The following is a 22,793-nucleotide window of genomic DNA, read 5'->3' on the forward strand; positions in this document are numbered from 1 at the left end:
TAGCTAACACCTTTCTTTCCTCCCTCTTCCTTTCACCGTCCCCCTTCCGCTCCAAAAGTCATCTCTAGATCCCTAGTCTTGACTCTTCCCCTCTGACATTCTTTTGGTTCTTCTTTCCTCCTCATTTAGGCACAGTATCTGCCACCTACGACACCTATTTCTTCGTCTTTGCTCCCCCCTAGCTATAAACATGCTCAGAAATCAAAGGAAAATAGGGCTTTTCCTTGATACTGTTAGGTCTTGAACGAGTCAATGGATTCCAGATCTCTCTACAGGGAAGTCTACACCCAAGCGGCTACAGAGCACATGGATCTGAGGGCCAGCAACACTGACATCTCCTGACAGCTTGTTAGACATGTAGAATCCCAGACGTGCTGCTCACAATGTGTGTTTTTTAACAAGGTCTAAGCTGATTCATTAAAATTTGAGAAACTGGTCGCTTTTGAACTTGACCTTCTGGAATCTAGCATCAAGTTCCTCACTATCACATCTCCAAAACTGAAAATTAAGCCACGAACTTTCGAATGGAATTTTCATCAGAAAAGCCTATTTATAGCTTCCTTGCTCTCAATCTAACTGACCTGGCTCTCCTCTTCCTTCCAGTTCCCTCATTTTGACCCATATGATGCACTCCTATGAAGCTGCAACATTTTACATGACATGACATTCAAGTACATGCACTTAGAGCTGACCACAAAGGTTTTATGTTCACCGATGTCAGGTAAACATAGCTCCGCATGATGAGGAGCCTCAATCTTTGATACCCTCCCAGCAGTGAGGAGAACAGGAAGAGTGGGAACACTTTGCTATCTATCCTTCTCTGAGAAGCTTTGATACTGGAAGCTCACTTTCTAGTATTCCCGTATTTCAAATGCTCTACTCTTCCCTTATTTTACCACCATCTCCACTGTGTATCTGCTTCTTTACTGTCTGTCCTCCCTTTACCCTCTCTGCCTTTCTCATTCTTCATTCCCTCTTCATCTTTTTTAGTTCCTGACTTTTCTTAGGTCTTAAGAGTATATTGAAATGGAACCAAAAACTGACTGCTTTTAGTGTTAACAACTCTCAATCTCTTGCTGACACCTAATATATAACTTATCTCCTTTTCACATCTTTGTCCTTACTATGCATTTAACAGGTGACTATCTTTCGCTACTAGAACATTTCAATATTCATGTTTTATGTCAACATTCAGTCAAATGACTTCATTATAAAATACAGTTCTTACCTCCTACTTGTTTATTTAATAGGTTTTCTCCTCTTTGACCTGGAGAACCAGAAAAATGACCAACATTCTTCTGTGGAAGACTCTCTGGGAGACTCTGTTAAAATTAATATCAATAATGAGTTGCACAAAGATTTCCTAATCCCTTTCTAAGAGCATACCCTGATTTCCTACTTTATAAGCAATTAGACTTAAAAACAGAAGAAGCATGTATTAAAACCCAAAATACTTAAATAGGAAAACTTATTTATTCTCTCTAAATCAAGATTACCTTTTACCTTCACTTGGCTACTGACTGTAAAACTGAGCATGGAAGGCCAGAGTTAAGTATTTACACAGACAAGAGCCTGACCCATGTGCACATTTCAGTAAGGAACTAACCAAACATCTAACCCTGCTTGGCTTTCCCCACCAAAGTAAAAGGACAGTTAATAAAATACTGATTTAAACAAACTCGTCAACAGGTATACTTGCTTTCAATTTAAAATTATTTCTAAAGAAAGAAATGTTTTTCGGTGTTAAAATCAGATACTTGGCATGATAAAAAACCCTAGAGCATGTCATGTGGAATATAAACAGGTAACTGTAGAGGCTGCTTCATTTCAGTAAACAGGAGTTTGGAAGGATGCAACTATTATTTGATAAAAATTTTATTGAGAGGAAAAATGCTTGAACAAAGTGGAAAAGTAGTAAAGATTTTAAATTATGTTTACAGCAAAAAATTTTAGGAAAATTTACTAAGGGAAGAACAACATTATCTACTAACCATCTAAACTGTGCCAGGAACTTTATTATGCACATTTACTTTACTACACACAACAACAATATGATGATGGTCACCCCACTTCCTGCTTCCCGGTCATTCCAAGATGCTAGAGTAAAATAAATGATCAACAGGTGTGATCTGTCATTCTCTCTATCCAGAGTCCTTCTCTTAGACCTTTACATGACTGGCTCCTTCTCATCCTTCACGTGGCAGCATTTGATATACTCAGAGATCTTTCCTGACTACCTAAATTCCACTGCCACGCCCATCCCCGTCCTAACTACAAACTCCCCCGATATTCTCTAACCTAACATTCTCCACTTCCTCTATATCAAGCACTTACAGGGACTTATAATACACTTTACTGTTTCTACTACTATAGCCTAACCCTGTACAGAATCTAACTGTCCAGCATATAGTCAGTATTCAATAACTGAAATTTATTTAAAATTGAAACATTTAAAATAATCTCACTGAGAAGGCCATTAAGTGTATCTAGGGGGTATCCCCAATAATAATCTACTGAAACTTCACATACACCAAATTAAAAATCCATAATTCCAACTCCCCCATTCTTTTTCTTGACACTACTGCCATTTTATTGTCCTTCACGTTTCAAAAGTGTCCTCAGCATTGAGCAAGTCACTAAACACCACTGCCATCATTCCATCATATGTGTCTAGAGCACCCTTTACACTTTACAAATGGTTTTCACATTTGTTTCCACATTTGTTCCTTACAAATACCTCAGAGGTAGGTATTGGTACCATTTTTATGAACGAGGTCACTGACAGTCAAACAGATTAAACAAGTTTTTCCAAGATCCCGTATCTAGTTAAGTAACAGAACCAGGAGACTGGTATGTCTTTTGACATCACATACAGAGCTTGCACCATTATGCTGAGGTAGCCTTTATCTAAAATCAGTGCCTTATCTCCTTCCACAGTTGTTTCCTTGGAAGAAGTCACCATTACTTTATACTCACAATAGTATGAGTATGGCTGCCATAAAGCACTCAATCTCAATGCATGCTCTTTTAACTATCCAGAATGGTTTTTACTCAGTAAAACACTGCTAAACCAAACTGTGGTTATTAGGATGTCACATATTTATTGCCAATCCCCATGCTTTTCCTTCTCCTGAAAACTTCCTTGCAGAGTTACTTGATAATCCAAACATAATAATAGTTTCAAGTCTCAGGCACTAATTTTTCAAGTTCTAAGTTGTAAGAAACTATGACCCAAACTGAACCTCATTAGGAGTTTTACACAGTCATAGATGCCATGAAATCGTATGTTTGGCCACAGGTTGACCTAGAATAGTAATTTAGTTTTTCAGGTGACATCAGAGCTGATCCCTTATGACTTTAAGCTTTAGTTTCTTGCACTATACTACACTGGTTTCATTAAATTGATCTTATAAATAAATAGAACTGTATTATGCAGTACTCAGAGCATAATTATATGTTAATTATAGGTTAAAAAATACAAGGAAATCATTTGTATGGACAAATGCAGAGGTGAGAAAGTGAAGTCAAAGCATTTCCTTTTATGTTAAACATCATTTAATGCTTATACTTAAAAAAAAAGAAAGAATATAGTACCTCGGAATCCCATGGTGATTCTGTGTCTTCCTCTTCTTCTAATCCCAATGCTGACATCTTATCTATAAAAGGTAGTTGCAGATACACTAATGAGAATAATTACCACCATGAATTTGAAATACACATACAAATATATCTCCATTCATGAGTATCTCAATAAAATAAAAGTAATTGCACAAAGGAATTTCAGAGTTGAAGCATTTTTGGGAAGAAAAAGGTAGTAGCTGGGATACTCATGAAGATAGCAAAAAAAAACATTCTTAGACATAAGGGATGTTAGATTTGGACATCAAAACTGGCACAAAGGAATTTCAGAGTTGAAGCATTTTTGGGAAGAAAAAGGTAGTAGCTGGGATATTCATGAAGATAGCAAAAAAAAACAACATTCTAAGACATAAGGGATGTCAGATTTGGACATCAAAACTGTTCCCTTATAAATTTAAACATTAGTTTCTTGCAGCATTCTATGCTTGTTTCATAAAGTTAATCTTACAAATTCTAGATGTTTTCATACTAGCATTTAGGCATAGAAAAAAATTCAGATATTTACTAACTTACTGCTTCTATTACTTTTGTGTGCTTCATGAGAAGTCAAATCGTCATTATTTATTTTTTCTTTTTGAACTCTTTCAATAGTATTACTACAACTTTCTTCTTCTCCAACCACTGTCTGCACTGATCCTTTCTGTAAAAACAAATTGAAACACAAACCCAGTTCCAGAAAACACCATATTCATTCACTTGCTCACTCTTGGTTAGGAAGACTACAACTCTATACCTATCAAATCATAGGCATTATCCCGGGAGAAGCTGGAAACACAAATCAAAGACAGCTCTGCCTACGTTCCAGTAGGGGTAGAGAGAACATGAAAACAAGCATCATTCATTAGTTCTGCAACGGAAGCGCACTGCATAAAGGGTAGTCAGGCAAACAAGACCAAAAAAGAGAACAGTCAGTGTATCTGGAAAGCTTGGAAGATGCTGATCAAAAAAAGGGCTGTATCTTATAACCCCAGGGGTGAAGACTAAATTATATGGGATACTGTTGAACCACTGTTATATATTTGAAGCCAATGCAGGATGGACTATCAATGATACTGCAATAGAAAAGGAAAACAGAAAAGAAAAAGAGAGGCAATATCTTGAAAGATAAAGTTCAGAGGGAGGCTGTGAAGGTCAATCTAGGAAGGGCAGAATGAGCAAAAGGATGAGAGGTGAAATGACATAGTAAGTAAAGGTACCAAAATAACGGAAGGAGAAAACTGGAGCAATCAGGGCCAAGCCAAGTCAGGCAAATGCCAATGCAAGGCGATGAACTTTCTCCTTCGGGTAATGGGGATCCACGAGGTAAGCAGAGGGGCGACACTGTCACTAACGTTTTCAGAAAGGTCACTAGTAGCAATGTAAAAATGAACCTAGGGGGGAACTACACTAGAAAAGAGCATTTAAAAATTATAGGTGAGAAAGTGAATTACGGTCAGCAGATAGAAAAGACTGAACTGGTGATGACTGGATGTGGTGATGGCAGGGAGGCCTGGAGGCCAGGATTTTTCCTGCTTCAGTGTTTCAGTGGTGCTGTTACTAGGATAAGGGGACTGGGGCACGGAGCAGAGGACCAAGGGTCAGGAATGGGTCAGGGACATGGTCTTTCATTTGGGACCCATCAAATTTGAGGCACCCGGAGGACTGAGAGGAAAGATTTGGATAAATACATTTGGAGTAAAAATCAGAAAACTTACTCAGGAGAAGTATATTATGTTAGAAGAAAAATATTTGAAAAATACACTAAACTGATATAATTAAGTAATGCAAACCTACGCGGACCTCTGAAATTTTGAAAATAAAAAAAGAGAACAGAAGAATCATGGCACTCAAATTTTCTATTATGTACTTCAGCATCTGCTTCAAGGATTAAAAATAAACTCCTTTATGAATGCATGCAAACAGATATTTCTGAGATATTATAGTAATATTAGCATTTTTATGTTAATGAAAAGATTTAATTGTAAAACGCCAATTCAAGATGATACAGAATTCATCTATGATTATCAGGCAGGACCCAGTATTCACAGGGAGAGAAGAAAGGAGTAACTAAAGAAATCAAGTCACCACGATTTCTGAATTTGAGATATGACAACATTTATGCTAGGTTTAACAACTCTGAATTCTAAAGTTAATAACATTTCCTGAGAATAATATGAAATGTACCCATTGCTGGAGATGTTTTAAAAGGTAAAAGTCATTTTCCAGAAATAATTTTGTGCATTCTGTTGACAATCTCTCCTTCCTTATGATTCTATAATAACAAGTAGTTTATATGAGAAAAATGAGAAACTGTGACTTTATTAATTTGTTGTATCCCTATGTGCCTATTGCATACAGATTCTATTAGGAAAAGATATATCAGAATTTCCCCAGAAAAAAATAATTTGTATGTGTATATATATTTAAGAGTGTTGCAGCTTAAAATTTAATTTCTCATTTAATGGATGGAGATGAAGAACCTCATTCAAATAGTCCAAAACTTTAATTTTAACTAATGAGAAGAGTTGATAAATGCTCATTAATTTCCTCTCTTTTTATTCTCAAAATGATCTAAAATACCTACCAGGATTCAACCAAACAGTAACATGTATAATTAAGTAAGTTAAGTTAGAAACAGAAGGGCCAATGAGTCATAATTCATAATAAACCTGATAAAGCCTCAAACAGATGTCACTTTGCACTACCTGTGAACACAGACTGTGCCAGATTAAATATATCACTCTATTAAGCTTGAAAGTGAGGATTAAATTTTTATTCAGTTCTTCATAAACACCTGAACAGTTCATTACCTGGTTTTCTTACTGTACACTCCAAATAATTTCTACCATACTTTATAACATAGAGGTCCTGTTCTCACTTATTTTCTGTTGTGTTTTTATAGTCTCTCTCATTTGACTCTTTACTCAATCTTTATATTCATCTCACCCTTCTTAAATGAATTTGGCCCCTTCATCCCACATTCGTCGTCCTAGTCACCTAGCTTTTCTTCCTCACTGCTGTCTGATTCCTTCCCTCCATCACGGTAGACCTCAGGATTGCCGACTCCCACCAACTTGTATAAATCTCAATCCTGTATAGACTTCTCTCTTGCTTTTACAGCTTTATACCATGATCTGGAGGACTTCCATTTCTTTCTAGGATCCTTTTCATCATCAAAAGCATCAGGAGGATGGCATGTGAAAAAGCATGGGGGAAAAGCTGGAAACAAAACGACTCACCTTTGTAAGACCAAGGCCTGCTGAAGACTTGAGAGAAGGTTTCACAGCAGATTTCTCATGAGAAAAGCCCTGGCTGTTGGCTCTTTTGCCTGGCTTCACAATGTGACATTTTGCTTTTATTACAGTGAAAAACAAATTAAGAGTACATGAAAATACCTGAAATTTCAAATCGGTGAATAACCCAGAATAACCCAAGAATAGACAGTCTCAAATAGCTTACTTTCTTTTTCCTCCTTCTTGGATTGCAGAAAAGTATCCATTAGCTCCTTTAAGTTTGGTTTCTGCATGTTGTAGAAAAAAAGTAATAGCTTTAAGAATCACAAGCACCAAATTTGAGAAAATACGTATAATAGTCACCATTTACTAGATGATCTAACATAGAGACCTCAGGCTTTGAAATCATTCAAATGTAGACACAAATCTCAGTTCTGCCATTTACTCTCCTACATCTTCTCAGGGGCGAGGACTGTGAGAGATGATATATGTGGCCCCAAAATATTACTATCCTTACTGCTAATTGATTATTATACAAACAAATACTATGATATCTACTAGATTCTTTTCTTTACCAGAACCACCAAAACAAAAATTTATACCTCAGTAGTTTAAAGTATTATTGGAAAAAGAAATATTAAGAATTATCAATTTTTGTTACATTTTTACATGTGTTTGCCATGATTTATATTTGCATAAATTGTCTTGTAGGGGAAAATAGAAGTTTGTTTAGAAGTCTCTTATTTAGATGAACTGGAATTGCAAACTGTTTAAGTTGCTTCTCCTCTGGAGGCTTTTGCTCATAGTATATCCATAAATACACTATGTATATACATTTATAAATACTGGAATACATATTTTTTCTACATACCTTACTGTATATAATATATGTAAAATACAGCCTTTTGTTCATACTGTATCCCTAATCATACTGATTTGTATTATTCGACAATTATTTGTTTATAACTACTACTGTAATAAGGAGTTAATTTTGTCACTGTAAAATAAGTCATCCAGTTAGCTGAATGTGGTCATCTACCACTACCTAAAAGCTGTAAATTATTGTGAAAGAGAGAAAAAGATAGAAAAAGAAATGTCCCAAACACACCAATTTTCCACTTGGTGAAAAAACTGATACTCAGAATTCTGAGGAAAAATACATAGCTTTAAAAGGTGTATCTATTGGAAAAGCTATATCTAATGAGATGGGCCTAAAAAAGGTTGAAAATTTTTAAGATGAAATTGTAAGATCACAACTGGAGGCTGCTAAAAAACATACTGTCATCTTTCTTATCATCACATATTTCTAACATACTTCCTCCTTATTAATGATGCACTTTTTCAACAAAACTCAATTGAACTTATACATCCTAAATATTAAAAGGGAATATGTAGGCCATATATTAAGGAATGCAAACAGGTTTAATGAGGATCATGCATATTCTCTTACTTGTAATGTTCTATTACAGAATTCCATTTATCATTTAGTCACACTGAAAAAATGTGAAACTGCTTCTTCCATGCCAGACCTTATTCCAGGTGACCCACGAGGTACACGATTATGTTTCATAACCTCCAGTAGTGAGGCAGGGGTGTTAAAATGAATACTGAAATAACTATAACTTAAAAAATCTCTGAAGTATGAAATTTTAGAATGTGATACAAAGATGCTGAATAGGTATTTTTTTTAACTATAAAACAAAAATTTGAGCAAACTGCATATTTTCCCATATGGCTAGTAGGAGTCCCTGTTTTTAGAGCTGGTTGTTACTTTACGCAAAACATTTATCCCTAAATTACATCAAGAGTTTAAAATTTATTCTTAAAGAAATGATTTAGAAAACAGTTGAATCCCATTGTAATATTAATTTCAAAAGAGGGCATTGAAATACGTAAATTTCCACAATTTTTAATATTATTTTAGTCCAAATGCAGAATCAATGATAGGAATAGAAAAAAATCTCTCCTAACAGTTGTATGATACCAAAATAAAAAGTGTCCCCCCCCCAAAAAAACACCCCTATGATATATGCTATATAGTTTTTGAAATAAAAGGCACCAAGAAGAATCCATGATTATTAAAATAAGTAAATCGATCCATTACAGAATTCCTTTATGCATGAGTATTACATAAGTGATATCAGTATGATTTCAAAATCACAGTAACAATTGTTATTCTTGACCAAATTTCCTATTTTCCCCACTGTAGGAACGCTCGTCCCAATATAATTCTCCTATTGCTATACATGTCCCAGCCATTTTTCTCCTCAGCTCTTATCTACAGTATTTACCAAAGTAAAAAAAAAAAAAAAAAATTTAACTAGTAGTATTTCTATAAAGTGGTTTGCTCTGACAAACTTTCCATTACAAACACAGAATTATGATTGACGGACCAGTGCTATATTTAGGAGTAAAAACTATAAAAATTTGAATACAGAGCATGATAATTAATTTGACGAGAGCATTGTACCTTTTCATCAAAATCAAAGTCTTCGTCAGTGGACTCAGGAAAGGAATCATCAATGCCAGATATCCTGTAAAGATGTGCGGCAAACAAATGTAACAAAAGAGTGAGTTAATTTCTTTATAAAAAAAAAAAAAAAAACAGTGAAGAAACATGAGTATCTATTCACTGAGGATTTTTGATATATCCAACCGGTTTGGCCTTGGTTTTCATAAAACCTTTAAATAACTTTCTTAACTATGGCTTAAAGTTAATAAATAATATAAATATTTTAATACTGATATGAAAAACATTCACCAAATATATTAAACTCTAAAGAGTATTTTGGCTAATAACACAGAGCCAATATCCAAATGTTAATTAGTCCATAATTAGTCCAAATTTGTAAGTTCTACAAACTTTTTACTGGGTAAATAATTAGAGAAGGAAAATAGTAAGATAGTAAGGTGGACCAGTCATGAAGTGAGGGCACTACGGCTCAGTAAATGACTCAGAGTCAGCTGGCCATACGGATGTTATCCTGCACTCAGAAGGCCTAGCTCTGTAACCAACAGCTATTTGTTCTTGGATAAGCTGCTTCTCTTCAATTCAAAGTCTTGCTCTAGAAAGTAGGGATCCTGCCACCTTCTTTTACAAGGTTGCTAGGAGGGTTTCAGGAGTTACTGTGTCCCCAAAATGCTCAGAGAAACACTTGTGCAATGGAATGATATGTTCTTTAACTTGAAATTATTTTGGAATAGTAAATAAAACCCAATGTGAGTTTTCACAGGTTCTGACAGATTAGTTGCCGTGTTTTGAAAATGTTTATTATTTCTGGTTGTCAGCGGTTCTTTCTTCGTGGGAATACATGGCATCTCAGCTGTTATGAAGTTATTTATCAATATATTATCTCATCACATTACATGTAATGTCCCCTAACATTGTAGCTAATCACACCAAGGGTAGAACTCTGTTCCAAGTCAAAACCTGGCTTCAACTGCTCCTATTCCTTCTCCATCTAACTCAAACTCTGAACCAGCAGATCTTACTTGAATGATGCTTCATCTCCATGTGTGTCTTCAGTTGACTTGGAAGACTGACCCCCACTCCTGTATGTGTAACAAAGATGAGTGAGTTTGTTTAAAAAAAAAAAAGAATGAAGAGTTGGCTATTAAATGAAGTTTTTTGATATAATTAAAATTTGGTCTCTGTTTTCAAAAAGGCTTTAAATGACTCCATTATCTTTCAGTAGAAACCCCAAAGTATGCTAGTTCCCTCAATGAAACAAACTAAAGAGCGGCCACCTGCTCAGGGCTCCCCTGAGCTCGCGATTCAAAACGCCTATCTGGACAACTCCCAACACCCCATGTCCCTCGTTCCTGTAATTTATCTTGATCTAACTTGTCGTAAACCACAAAAACTCTGATCTTTTTTCTAAAACCGTATTTCTGTCCAACCCAGTGCGGTCCTCTGGAAACCTGATCTCTCCTAGAAATTCATTCTTATCTCTTTCATTGTGTTCACTAGACCCACTCCCCACCTTTCTATTATGAAAACACACACCTACAGGATGATAAAAAAAAGGAAGAAACCTGAATTTAAACCTCATCTTGGCACTTACCATATCCAGTTAACCAACTAACTAACTACTTTACTCTTTGGGTTTACAAGTCTCCATTGGAACAACCACTTGACCAGGATGTTAAAGACAGGCTGAAGTTCTGGAGGGTGTTTTGATTAACTAATCTCTGAGAAATCTTACAATCCCGAAATTCTTTGAGCTTTTGATGTTGTGTACACAAATGTGGAGAATACTCAGTGGACAGAAGTGGGAAAACTAACAGAACAAAAGAAACACCATGAAAAGCAGAGGAGTATAAAAAAATTCAGAAAAGTTTATAGTAATGTCATGGAAGAAAAGTATGTCCAAAGAAAGATGGAAGGAAAGAGAAGGGAAGGAAGGATGAATTTTCACAAACCAGACAGACAAGGGTTAATGGGACCACAGTTAATGAACCACAGTTGCCTAATTAACAAACACAAGGCTATCACAGCACAGCAACTTTGCAAAGCTACTGCAATTAGATAACAAGTGTTAAGCACTTTAATAGTCCCCATCTAACTTGTCATAAACCCCAAAAACTCTGACCTTTTTTCTAAAACCCTTATTTCTATCCAACCCAGTGCAGTCCTCTGGAAACCTGATCTCTACTAGAAATTCATTCTTATCTCTTTCATTGCATTCACATAACCCACTCCCCACCTTTCTATTATGAAAACACACACCTACAGGATGATAAATAAGGAAGAAACCTGAATTTAAACTATTACACACTCAACACGTTATTTATCTGCATTCCTTCAGTTAACATACAGTTTTAAAAAAAAAAACGTAGGAACCTACTTCTTTAAAGAGTCCTCTTCAGAAAGCTTCTTCCCTAGTAGAGAAAAAATAAAATTCACCTTAAATGTATTTAAAAGTGTAAAACTGATGCTTTGTTAAAAAGTGTCCGTCTGGGACCACACCTGGAGACTATAGTGGAATGAATATTAATTATGCTATTGGTAGGCAATCGATGTATTAACAACAATTACTTCCCCTCCTGTGTATTTATCAAAATGTGAAAACTACAACTGCTATTCACAGTGACCATAATCCTACCCAATCCCGATCAGACTGACAGAAAATGGTATCAGTAGAACAATCAGGATCATAAACTGACAATGTCAAACTTAAATAGCATAACTTTTCTGGACACTCACCACTAGGCACAGGGAGAGAATATACTTACAACTTATACTTACAACGTAACACAACACAACTTCCCCAGCTCTTCGGTTGAGATTGCTCAGTTCAGAACAAAACCCGACCACAAGGGAGCTGGGTCTACAGGTGCTGTACTTTGCAGCATGGCAAAACACAGGACACACGACTCCCTCTGGCCCTATTTCCAGTTACAAGAGAAGTATGACAGACTTTGTCATCCCGGTGTTATAAAGTAACACGTCTTCAGACTGTCTCCTTCCGTTTCTACAGAGTCTATCTGGACCCACCTGCTCTGCGGCTTATCTCTAGCCACAACTCAGTCTTCTTACCGACTCCCCCCTGCCCACCCCATCCCTTCAATGTTGCTGTTCCAAGGGCGTTGCCACTGGCCTCTCATTCTACATGTTCCCCAACACAAACAAGCTCATCGGGATATATGAGTTTGTCTAATAATTATAATCAGATTATTTCCAATCTGCATCTCCAACCCTGGAGCTCTCTAGCCACAAACCCCTATTATTCAATTATCCAATTACTGAAAATGTCAATCACGGATATTCCATCAAACTTAACACGTACAGAAAAAAAAAAGGGCGTGGTCTTTCTGTTGACCCACTGCCTTTGCTGTTCATTCCTCATGTCCAATTTGCATGCTCCCCAAACCTGGAAAGCTAGGAGCCAATTTACATGTCTCTCTTCCCTAACTTTTCACATTCAATTACCATTCAATCTTATTAACTACAACTCTTTTGTGCCCCTGGTTTATCTCCCTCCACTGCTGCCCCTCTAGTCAAATATGGACTCTTAGTTGATGGTTTCACAACAAAAAAAAAACGAGAAAGCGACAAACTACTATTTTTACTGCTTAAAGGAATAAAATTTTTAAGGAAAAGAAATGAAAAAGACATAAGGCCTAGAAAAAGAACCACATTTGAAGTTGAAGGAGTTGAGCACCCTGTTTACTTTGGTATTCATGGGTGCAAATACTTCAAGATGGGCTGATTCGAGTCCAGGAAAACTAAAGCTTCTTTTGCCTCTCAGTCTCTTTTCTGTGGTCTCCTTCTTCCTGTCTATATGAGGGGTCAGCAAGCTGTGGCCCCGCAGGGCAAATCCAATCTGCCATCTGGTTCTGTACACAGTCTTCCGGGAGCAGTGTGGATAAAATGAAAGTTTCTGTGGCTCGGATTCTCACCTGGCCCTGATCAGCGAGCTCACTACACACGTGTGGGCAATACGTTGCTACTGACTCTATATAAAGAGCTCCGCCCAGTGGTCTGGGTGCGACACGGTGGCAGGGCTGCAAGACTGCAGGAGAGCAGAGCAGAGGCTGGAGCGGTGGCAGCACTGAGGACAGAGGCCCAGAGGCAGAAGCCAGCTTGCTGCATGCAGACTCGCTCTGAGTGAACAGGATTTTAGTGATTGTCCTGCTGCCATGTAAATAAAGTTGGGTACAACCCTTTCACCCCAAGAACATTTTACTGTCATTTCTTCTGGACACATTGAATCCATAGTGAACATGCCCGGGGCTGAAACCCATTGGCAGGAGAAGCACAGTTATGCTCATTATTCACTTATAACTTGTCTAGGACCACCTTCAAACTACAGTGGCACCATTGAGCCGATGTGTCAGATAGCACCCGGTCTGACATGTTGTTGTGACGTAGGAGGAACGAAGCCGATACCAGTGAGGCCACGTTGCTGTAACTATATGTAAAGTAACCTGTGTTTGTTTCTCAATGGGGCATTGCTTTTCTGACTCCTGTCCTGCCAGCAGGTGTCTTTAAGAGCGTGTCTCACTGGTATTTCTGCACACCAGTGAAATTATGCAATTCTGACTGCCTGCCACTTATGATGGCTCCAGGAAGTTATTGCTGAGTTTGCAGCTTTAAAGATAGGTATTTTTATTAGTGAGACAAATCACTATGTAATAAGAAACATTCATTTACTTAATGTAATCCATTTGTTGTAAAACAAATTAAAATTCTATTTTTATCCTTTTTTTTAACTTTATTGCTTATTATGACAAGTCCAATTTGTTATAATGTGATATAGAGGAAACATACAACATATTAACTTAAAAATCTTTCTCTTATTTACACAAAAATATCATATGGGATTTTAGGGGTCATGGCTAAATGAATTCCTTTTCAGACAATACCATCTCAGATTTTGAATTACCTACAATTAGCTTCATTAATAATTCTGAATATTAGACTATTAAGAAAGAAAATAAGAAAGAAAAAACATACATGCAACTTTATACACTGTTTTCTTCATTGCCCTTTCATTATGAAAACTCTGTTATTCATACTTTATCTATGGTAGGACCACCAAGAATAATTCACTGTCTCAACTCTTACCTGGAGCAGAGGTCTGAAAATTTTGAGAAGAATTTTTAGCTTTATTTTCTTCTGAATATTTAGAAATCAGTTGACAAATGCTATGTGAAAAAAGGGTATAAATATTACTACTTTAATATTGATATGGAAAAATATTTACAAAATACATTAAACTCTAAAGAGTATTTTGGATAATAACACAGCTAATGTCACAACCTTAATTAGCCCATATACTCCGAATTGGTAAGTTCTACAAACTTTTTAGTAAGCAAATAACTAGAGAAGGAAAATAGTAAGATAGTAAGGTGGACCAGTCATGAAGTGAGGGCACTACAGCTCAGTAAATGACTCAGAGTCAGCTGGCCATACGGATGTTATCTTGCACTCAGAAGGCCTAGCTCTGTAACCAACAGCTATTTGTTCTTGGATAAGCTGCTTCTCTTCAATTCAAAGTCTTGCTCTAGAAAGTAGGGATCCTGCCACCTTATTTTACAAGGTTGCTAGGAGGGTTTCAGGAGTTACTGTGTCCCCAAAATGCTCAGAGAAAACACTTGTGCAATGGACTGATTTGTTCTTTAACTTGAAATTACTTTGGAATAGTAAATAAAACCCAACGTGAGTTTTCACAGGTTCTGACAGATTAGTTGCCGTGTTTTGAAAATGTTTATTATTTCTGGTTGTCAGCTGTTCTTTCTTTGTGGGAGTTCACGGCATCTCAGCTGTTATGAAGTTATTTGTCAATATATTATCTCATTACATTAGATGTAATGTCCCTTATCATTGTAGCTAATCACACCAAGGGTAGAAAACTGCTCCAAGTCAAAACCTGGCTTCATCTGCTACTATTCCTTTCCCATCTCCTCAAACTCTGAACCAGCAGATCTTACTTGAATGATGCTTCATCTCCATGTGTGTCTTCAGTTGACTTGGAAAACTGACCCCTACTCTTGTATGTGGAATCCAATGAGACACAGATGGAGCTTAGCTCTCCTAATGCCAACTAACTTACTCAATATTCAGGGATTCCTGATGGCTTTATGGCTTGCTTTCTTATGAGGCAGAATCTGAAAGTATTTTGAAACCTGAAATCCTCTCAATTCACTTGGGAGATATTTATTATTATGGAAAACAGACCACTTAATAGGCCAACCTTAATAATGGAATCTCAGGCAAGCTGTTGCCCACTACTCTGAGAGGGTAATACAAGGCATTTCATAACGAAGAAAGGTGCTCCACAGGTTCTGAAGCTCTGGTGTGTACAGAACATCCAAGAAGAAAGGCAAGTCTGCTCTCTTCCTGCAGCATTATCTCAACCTCTGTGCTAGTATCAGCAGCTAATGGTCCCAACTAGTATCTACAAACAGTACAGACAGACAAGATCCTCAAAGGGTGACTCATTGTGAAGATCTCAGCCAGGATGTGAGCCCTCCATAAGGTTTTGACGGTGCGCAAAGTGTGTGGTTGAAGCTTGCAGGTCCAGCTGCCAGAACAGGGTGCTGGTGCTCTCCAATAGTGGCTGAGCATACAAGCATATGTATGTGAGCCGAGGAAAGGTGTAGCTTTTTTAGTCTAAGTGTAGATCACCAAGAAGTCTAAGGACTCTATAATGGCAAGGGCATCCTGGGAGCAAAGGTTAATCAGGGCTGCCTGCAGGGCTGTTTCAGTTGGAAGGTTGCAGCAGAACCATCAGTGGAAACAACAGAGTGATTAGAATGTCCTTTTCCCCCACTCCAAGTGACTTATGTAATACTGTCTCTTTGGTCTTAGGGAATCCCTTAGGTTCTTGGAAAATGCAAAGGGGAGAGTATAGGAGATAGACCCCAGGGAAAAGCACAGAATCTTCTGCTATCCTGAACATGTCCAGGTAACATTAGAAAAATCAGACGTGTCACATTATCTGTGCACCATGCATATGGGTTATACCTGGAATGGAATGGATAATGTTATGTCTTAAAAGTCATAACATTCTGTGATAAAGAACCAGGCACCATTGCTACTTCGTCTCGTTTCTTGCTGGGTTTCTGACTAATCACGGGGACTAACTCACTGCCATTCCAAAACTGCCTGAATCAAACTGAAATCTCATCTGTTACATATTATCAAGTATTTTAAACCTCAGTTGAGTGGTAGTTAGCATTTTAATGTAAATACTTACTTATCAAAACCATGAACAACAGCATACTCTCGTGCAGTAAATTCATAGATATCCCGAGATTTGACATCAATATCTCGCTGAAGAAGAAGCTTGACTGTGTTTGTTGATCCATTTATTACAGCAAACATGAGTGCCGTTCTAAAATAACAGAGAAATAACTTCACCCTTAGGAACTTCAATTAAGTTATTTAAATAGCTATGTCGATATACTTTACCAAGTTAAAATCTTGCCTGCCTGTGCAGAACTGACCATTCACATGTTCAAGGGTTCATCTTTGTAAATTACCTCCAGGACTTAAATGAAGAGACAAAAAGGAAGCCTTTTGTCCCACTTGGTTATTACATCATATAAATTGCTACTTTAAAGTTCTCTGATGGACAAGAAAGTATGATGAGGTGACTTATCTGAAGTAGGTGAAGATTTAAATCAAGAATTCCCCATTTCTTCCTTAGCCTGATAGAGTATACTTCAAAAAGTCAGCTAGAGGTCAGATACATAAAAGCTATTTGCAGGCTTAAAACAATAATATTAGTAAGAATGGTAATACTCATAGTTGCAGTTAAGATGCTAAGTATGTGCTAAGCACTAAATTAAACGATGTATCTATAATCTTACTTATACACAACCACCCCTAAAGGATATATTAATATTCTCCTTTTCATATCAAGAAACATACTGGTGCTGATAAGTAATGTTCCCAAGAGCACATACCTAGGAACTAGGAAAACCTAGGAATTAAACCCAGTCTTGTGAGAATCTAAAGCCTATCTCTTTTCTCTTCATCACCCACCTATGACTTGTCTTCAGCAAATGGAAAGTTTGCTCAATTAAAGAGCTATCTTTCTTCCTTCCACCATACCAATGAAAAAACATCAAAATATATGACAAATGAAAAAGGATAAAAACTGATGAGCCCATAGTATCTGGTAATAGTCATTAACTGCCACAGAAATAACCTAGTAACATCAGTATTCTTTAAAGAAAGCAGCTTAAAGCAAAGAGACATCCAAAAGATAAAACCAATTCCTATTTATGCTTAAGCATCTTTTAGGGGAAAATATATGTAGAGGTAAAAAAATACTATAAAATGGTTAAAAATTCAAAGTTGTATCTTTAAACTAAAGAGTCTGTACTTTATCAAACTGATATGAAACCCACCCTTTAGCTAATCTAAAATCATATGGGCAAAAAAATGACTCCAACTGTCATCAGCCAATATTGTAAAGGAATCCTGCTGTATCTGCTGTTGCCCAGGCAGAATCATTGCTTTTCTACTACCTAATGATGTGTTGTTATTTTCACTACATAATCATCAACTAATCATCTTTATTTAATCTTCTGATGTGAGTGGTTGTCATGACACTAGAGCAATACAAGGGTTAAGAAAAACACTACTGTACCTTTTGTCCTCATCAATGACGTGTATGTTTGCTCCTTTACTTATTAAAAACTCCACCATTTGATCATTGTTTTTAGATATTGCAAGTAAAAGTGGTGTGAGACCATGCTGCAAAAGAGCAAAAACAATTTATAACTTACAAAAACTTATGAGAGATCCTCTGCCCTTGAACATGTAGTATAAAGTGGACCCTTCCTTCTCAGCCCTCAGAGCTCTCACCCGCTGCTCCCTGCCTGGAAATGCCCCTCCTCTACCTCTTCAACAGATTACCTGCAAAGTCATCTCCAAAACTCACTTCAAACCCTGAAGTGTTCAAGAAGGCATTGCTTCCATCACAGTACTGACCAGGGTGTTCTGTACTTACCTTATTGCTCCCCATCTAAACCAAGAGCTTTTTGAGGTCAGGAGCTGTATCTTAATCTCTCTACCTCCAAGCTTTAAAACATACTAGGAAGTGCTTAAGTATTTTTACTGAATTAATAACCTAAGTGAGTCTCTCTAGAGTAGTGCTTCTTAGAATAATCTTTCCAAAGAATATTTATTTTACCAAAAGTTAATGACTGCCCCAGTGAAAAGATTCCATGATCTATGTTTGAAAAATACTCTAAAACTGTGCATTATATGTTTGGTACTAAAGAAATCTGTTTAAATTTGCTTAATCCCTATTTGCCCAATACCATTTTTATTGCAAACATTAACATTTGAGGAATTAGCGTTTCAGGGATACAGCTTTGACAGCTTTCCAGTAAAAATGAAGGTCTTCCCCAGGTATACAAAATTGCTTGATTGTCTTCTATCAATGGTATCAGGTTCCCAAATGTCAATATCAGCCACTACTGCCTCAAATGGGTCATCAGTAAATGGGCTCTGAATGAAAAGATACAGGCTTCAAATGAAGCTTGATTACCTATTACTAAATGGTTCATGGGTTTTGTCCTATTGTAGGAAGACAGTTTTGTTTCATCTTCACTGTTAGTAAGCTCAATTATGAAATTTTAATCTCAATCATATAACCCTGGGACCCTGCATATCAACTTTAAAGAAAAATCAGTTTTTATTCTGGTTTCCATTTTAATTGCTACTTACAATGATATTCCAGGCAAAATATGAAACAAAAATATAATGGCTCATCAATAAAACTTCTAATACTGATCTACGTGGATTATTTGTAGCATAATGAAGGTTATTAAATCATTTGCATTTTTAAGGAACAATGCTGAGCAGAAAGACATAATATTGTCTGCAATATGCATAACCTAGCCAACTGTAACCATGATTAACCCCATCAGGCTTATAGACATTCCAAGGGGAACAGGATTACTTACAGTACATGTAAAACATTATTTTAAAAACCACTTACAAATTCTAACTTAAAAAGTCAATCCTGTTCCTGATGTTAATATATAATGCAGAATTTACATTATAAATTAATACAGACCACCTTGAAAATCTTGATATTTTTATCCAAATATACTATAAAATAGTGTAACCTCAAATTGTAACCACCAGTGCTTACAGAGGCAAAGTAGGTGACCCAAGGAAGTAAAGAGCCCAGGTGGGGACAGGAGAACAGAAAAGGGGCAGCCCTCTGCACAGTACACCTCACAGTAGGAAGGGCTCAACATTCCAGATATGATTCTTTAGGAGAAGCCTGAAACCCAGATTTCTGCATGAGTCTCCTCCATTTTAAATATTGACTCAGTTTACGGAGGCAAACTAAACGTACTCAGGGGCCACAGTTAGTCTATAGCCCACTTGTGTTTTTATATTTGTTACATTTCCAAATGGCTGTATATAAAGCAAATACTTCTATGTAAAATCTTCCCTTTCTTTAGTATCATATGGTTTATGAAAAAATTGGGCCCCAACATATAATAAAAATTGCTATTAAGATTCATAATACCCAGAAACAGGAACCCTCCTACACTGTTGGTGGGACTGCCAATTGGTGCAATGATTATGGAAAGCAGTATGGAGGTTCCTCTGAGAACTAAAAACAGAAATACCATTTGACTCAATGATTCCACTCCTAGGAATTTACCTGAAGAAAACAAAATCCCTAATTAAGAAAAAACATACGCACCCCCATGTTTATTGCCACACTGTTTGCAAACAGCTGAGATATGTAAGTAACCTAAGCATCCTTCAGTAGATGACTGTATAAAGATGATGTGGTACACATACACAATGGAATATTATTCAGCCATAAAAAAAAAATCCTGCCATTTGCAACAATATGAATGGACCTCGAGGGTATTATGCTCAGTGAAGTTGGAGAAAGGTGGAGAAAGACAAATACCACATGATTTCACTTATTTGTGGAATAGAAAGACAAAGCAAAGCACAAGGAACAAAATAGCATTAGACTCAAGGACACTGAGAAGTGACTAGTGGTTATTAAGGGGGACGAGACTGGGCAGGGGTGGGGGGAGGAGGAGGATGGGGACTGTTGAACCACTGTGACATACATTTGACAAAATAAAAGGTTCATAATTCCCCTCCAAGAATTTTTCCAATGCTTATGAAAGCTACAATCTATTTGTATTTAATTCTCCTAGATTGTTAATAAAAAAAAAACTAGGTTCATAGGACTGCTGTAAACTAACCTATTAAAACAATTCCCATCTGTATTATCACTAATTACATGGATTTTAGTGTTTAAAATTGCCGTCAAAATTTTGCCAGAGCTCTATGAATTTAACAGACATACTGAGACAGTCTATATCACACAGCTTCAGCTAAAAAGAAGGTCCATGATTTATTAGTATTGCAATCGGAAAACCCTGCTTGTGATAACCAATTTGTTGGCCTAATCACTTGAATGATAACAAAAGATGCAAAACCCTTCAAGGGTCAGCCTCTACTTATTAAAAGACTACTCAGAAGCAAATTACTAAAGACCCTCTGTGTGCCAGGGGATGACTGATGGCTGGACAGAAAGACGTGTTATTCTTTAAGCCAACAGATAACGCCAGTAATATTCTTTTTTAACTTCTCAGTCACACAGGTAGGGCCAGAAGGAAGACAGGCTAACATTGTCAGAAAGGAGAGAGCTGAAGGAAGTAGCACCTATCAAACTCCAACTCATCAAGAGATTTCTTAGGTTTGTGAGATCTGCAAATTAATATATTACGCTTATCCATTCAGTAGTTCTTAAGCAAGAGTTGTATCAGTACCTCAAGGAAATATTTCCAAATATACAAATCCAGGCCATTTTAGCCTTATTCAGTCAAAACTTTCAGGGGACAGCCTAGGCTTGTAACTTTTTTTTAAGGTTCTCCAGATGATTCTGATTCACCAGCGCAAAGCTAGATGAGAACTGGTGCACTGGATTTAATCATGTCAGTCTCACGTCTCACATATGTGGCCAATTTGCACTATCATTTGAGGATTTTGCCCAAAACAGGGAAGCATAAGAGACAAGTCTCTTAGCAAAACTGTATTTAATTTTCCTGGGCCAGGGCAGAACAGGGACTGATAAGGAAACTCAAAATGTAACTTCATTTCATTATTCATAAACTCCTCCCTTCCCATCAAGATATTCTTGATGGGAAGGGCAGAGTTTAGACTCTCACCTATATGGCTGTTTCTGCGCGAAAACTACAATCTATTTGTATTTAATTCTCCTCGATTGTTAATTAAATGGATAACTAGGTTCACAGGACTGCTGAACACTAACCTATTAAAACAATCTGCAAAAAAAGGATATATCAGTTCTTTATGTCTTCTTCCCTCCTTTCCCACTTAATCAGCACCTGTTCCCTGCCAATCTGGTTCCTCAGAGTCCTCCTAACGTTGATCTCTAAGTTTACACCTCACTCTTCCTCTTTCCCAAACTAAGAATTATTATCCCCTAAAGCTGAAGACATCTCGCCTAAACATAGAAAAACAAGGAAGGAAAAAAACAAACACACCAAAAAAACTCTCTTCTTGTTATTTCCCCTCATTTACCAAATTTCCAAATTGGCCTGCATATTTCTGATTGCTCTCTCCTTTTCCCTTTCCTCTTTCCCTCTTAAGCTTTAGCCAGTGAAAGAGGAATCACTTTTATTATGTAAGTCACCTTTTTTATGAAATAGCCAACTTGTCAACAGCTGCAATAATTTCACATTATAAAGTGCATTTGTTTTGTTTGAGTTTTAGATAAAAGTCTACTTCCAAGGCAAGCTTGGCTTTCCTGTGTTGCTTTACACTAATTAGAAAAAACTTGGGTGGGGAAAAAAATATTTTAAAGAAATGCTGTACTTGAACAAATTCAGTGTTTTCACAGATATTTGCCATAAATGCACACAAGAAAATGGTGCTCTAATGCTTCCTTAGAAGAGCCATTATTTTAACTGAAATCTTAGATAATTAGGTTATCTCAAAACATTTTCAGTCAGGAAATGCTTGAGTTTCCAAATATGTAAAATTGACCCTAGGCATATCACAACCTGTTGGGCTGCAGCATGGGAGGGACTGTATGTACAGAAAAGAGAACCGCAGACCAGCTTCAACATCACCTGCTCCCCAAGTACAGCTACAAGTCAGCGAGGAGCTACACGAGGCTGAGCAGGAGCTACTCTCTGATGTGAGAAACCCTGCGGTGGTACACGGCTGGCAGAGTGGTTGCCAGCACAAGGGAATGGCCATACTGATGTCAAGACATGACCCAAATCCCTCTCCCTGAGCTTCAGAGCCTGGGGTCCTAGAGTGCTCAGGGCCTGTGGTCTGCCGCTTCCCCCTCCCACATGCACTCACCCAGCTCCTCTGGCCCTGAACTGGTTCTCCACTTCTCCCACCCATCCCCAGCAGCACCCATTTCCTAAGGCCCTGCAGAGCAGCCAGCCTCCACCATC

General features: G+C 37.1%; 1 protein-coding gene and 1 long non-coding RNA gene across 5 annotated transcripts in view; one reads left to right on the forward strand and one right to left on the reverse strand.

The window, feature by feature from the left end:
- Window positions 1–22,793, reverse strand: part of LOC118908202 (ankyrin repeat domain-containing protein 26-like) — a 75,998-nt gene that overhangs the window by 43,734 nt on the left and 9,471 nt on the right. For 3 of the 4 annotated variants that reach the window (XM_057498215.1, XM_057498213.1, XM_057498208.1), the window contains exons 4-14: window positions 17,957–18,063; window positions 16,556–16,693; window positions 14,422–14,501; window positions 11,699–11,732; window positions 10,344–10,403; window positions 9,322–9,385; window positions 7,078–7,147; window positions 6,858–6,970; window positions 4,153–4,279; window positions 3,595–3,656; window positions 1,229–1,322 (exon numbers count right to left, since the gene is read on the reverse strand). In XM_057498215.1, coding sequence (XP_057354198.1) covers window positions 1,229–1,322; window positions 3,595–3,656; window positions 4,153–4,279; window positions 6,858–6,970; window positions 7,078–7,147; window positions 9,322–9,385; window positions 10,344–10,403; window positions 11,699–11,732; window positions 14,422–14,501; window positions 16,556–16,693; window positions 17,957–18,063 — 949 coding nt within the window. The remainder of the gene's footprint in view (window positions 1–1,228; window positions 1,323–3,594; window positions 3,657–4,152; window positions 4,280–6,857; window positions 6,971–7,077; window positions 7,148–9,321; window positions 9,386–10,343; window positions 10,404–11,698; window positions 11,733–14,421; window positions 14,502–16,555; window positions 16,694–17,956; window positions 18,064–22,793) is intronic. The other variant, XM_057498225.1, reaches the window with a different exon arrangement.
- Window positions 22–10,451, forward strand: LOC130682913 (uncharacterized). Its single transcript, XR_008996363.1, has 2 exons — window positions 22–721; window positions 6,739–10,451. It is a non-coding gene; the product is annotated as an uncharacterized LOC130682913 (long non-coding RNA).

The sequence above is a fragment of the Manis pentadactyla genome, chromosome 1, assembly GCF_030020395.1.
Source record: "Manis pentadactyla isolate mManPen7 chromosome 1, mManPen7.hap1, whole genome shotgun sequence".
NCBI classification, from domain to species: domain Eukaryota; kingdom Metazoa; phylum Chordata; class Mammalia; order Pholidota; family Manidae; genus Manis; species Manis pentadactyla.